Source organism: Eimeria mitis, genomic scaffold (assembly GCF_000499745.2).
Source record: "Eimeria mitis Houghton genomic scaffold, Emh_scaff333, whole genome shotgun sequence".
Taxonomy (NCBI): Eukaryota; Apicomplexa; class Conoidasida; order Eucoccidiorida; family Eimeriidae; genus Eimeria; species Eimeria mitis.
In genome coordinates this window covers 5,005-5,627 of record NW_013571669.1, presented here as the reverse complement: position 1 = coordinate 5,627, position 623 = coordinate 5,005, and the positions used below count along the sequence as shown (strand labels likewise).

Sequence of the window (623 nt, the reverse complement as noted above, 5' to 3'; positions counted from 1 at the left end):
CGGCTGCCTTTCGAGGTCTAACCGCTTCAGCCACAAACTAAACCTGAGCAAAGCAGCAGCAGCAGCAGCAGCAGAAACAGCAGCAGCAGCAGCAGCAACAGCAGCAGCAGCAACAGCAGCAGCAGCAACAGCAGCAGCAGGTGAAAGTGCTGTGTCTGCGGTGCTGCCTACATATTGAGATGTCTGTACACCCCAGTGCAGCCATCAGCTCTCAAGCCTCTGCACCTGTCTCCTAAACCCTAAACCCTAAACCCTAAACCCTCCTAAACCCTAAACCCTAAACCCTAAACCCTCACCTCACGTTCCCCCCCTTATCCTTCGGAGCCAGCTGGTAGGCCTTATCCAGCAGCAAAGAAGAAAGCCCAGGCACGCACACGTGCAGCACTGTGCGAAAGTGTTGCCTGTCATCACCAAAACCCTAAACCCTAAACCCTAAACCCTAAAACCTAAACCCTAAACCCTAAACCCTAAACCCTATACCAGAACCCGTAAAGCCTAAACCCTTAACCCTAAACCTGGAACCCTAAAGCCTATACTGTAAACCCTAAACCCTAAACCCTAGACGCTAAACACTAAAGTCTAAACCCTAAACCCTAACGTTTGCAACACCGAGCGGCTAGAGA

General features: G+C 51.2%; 1 protein-coding gene across 1 annotated transcript in view; it reads right to left on the bottom strand.

The window, feature by feature from the left end:
• EMH_0008330 (uncharacterized protein) overlaps window positions 1–623 on the bottom strand; it is a gene marked incomplete at both ends in the record, with an annotated part of 9,667 nt that overhangs the window by 5,757 nt on the left and 3,287 nt on the right. The window contains one exon of the mRNA XM_013498316.1: window positions 297–401. Coding sequence (XP_013353770.1) covers window positions 297–401 — 105 coding nt within the window. The remainder of the gene's footprint in view (window positions 1–296; window positions 402–623) is intronic.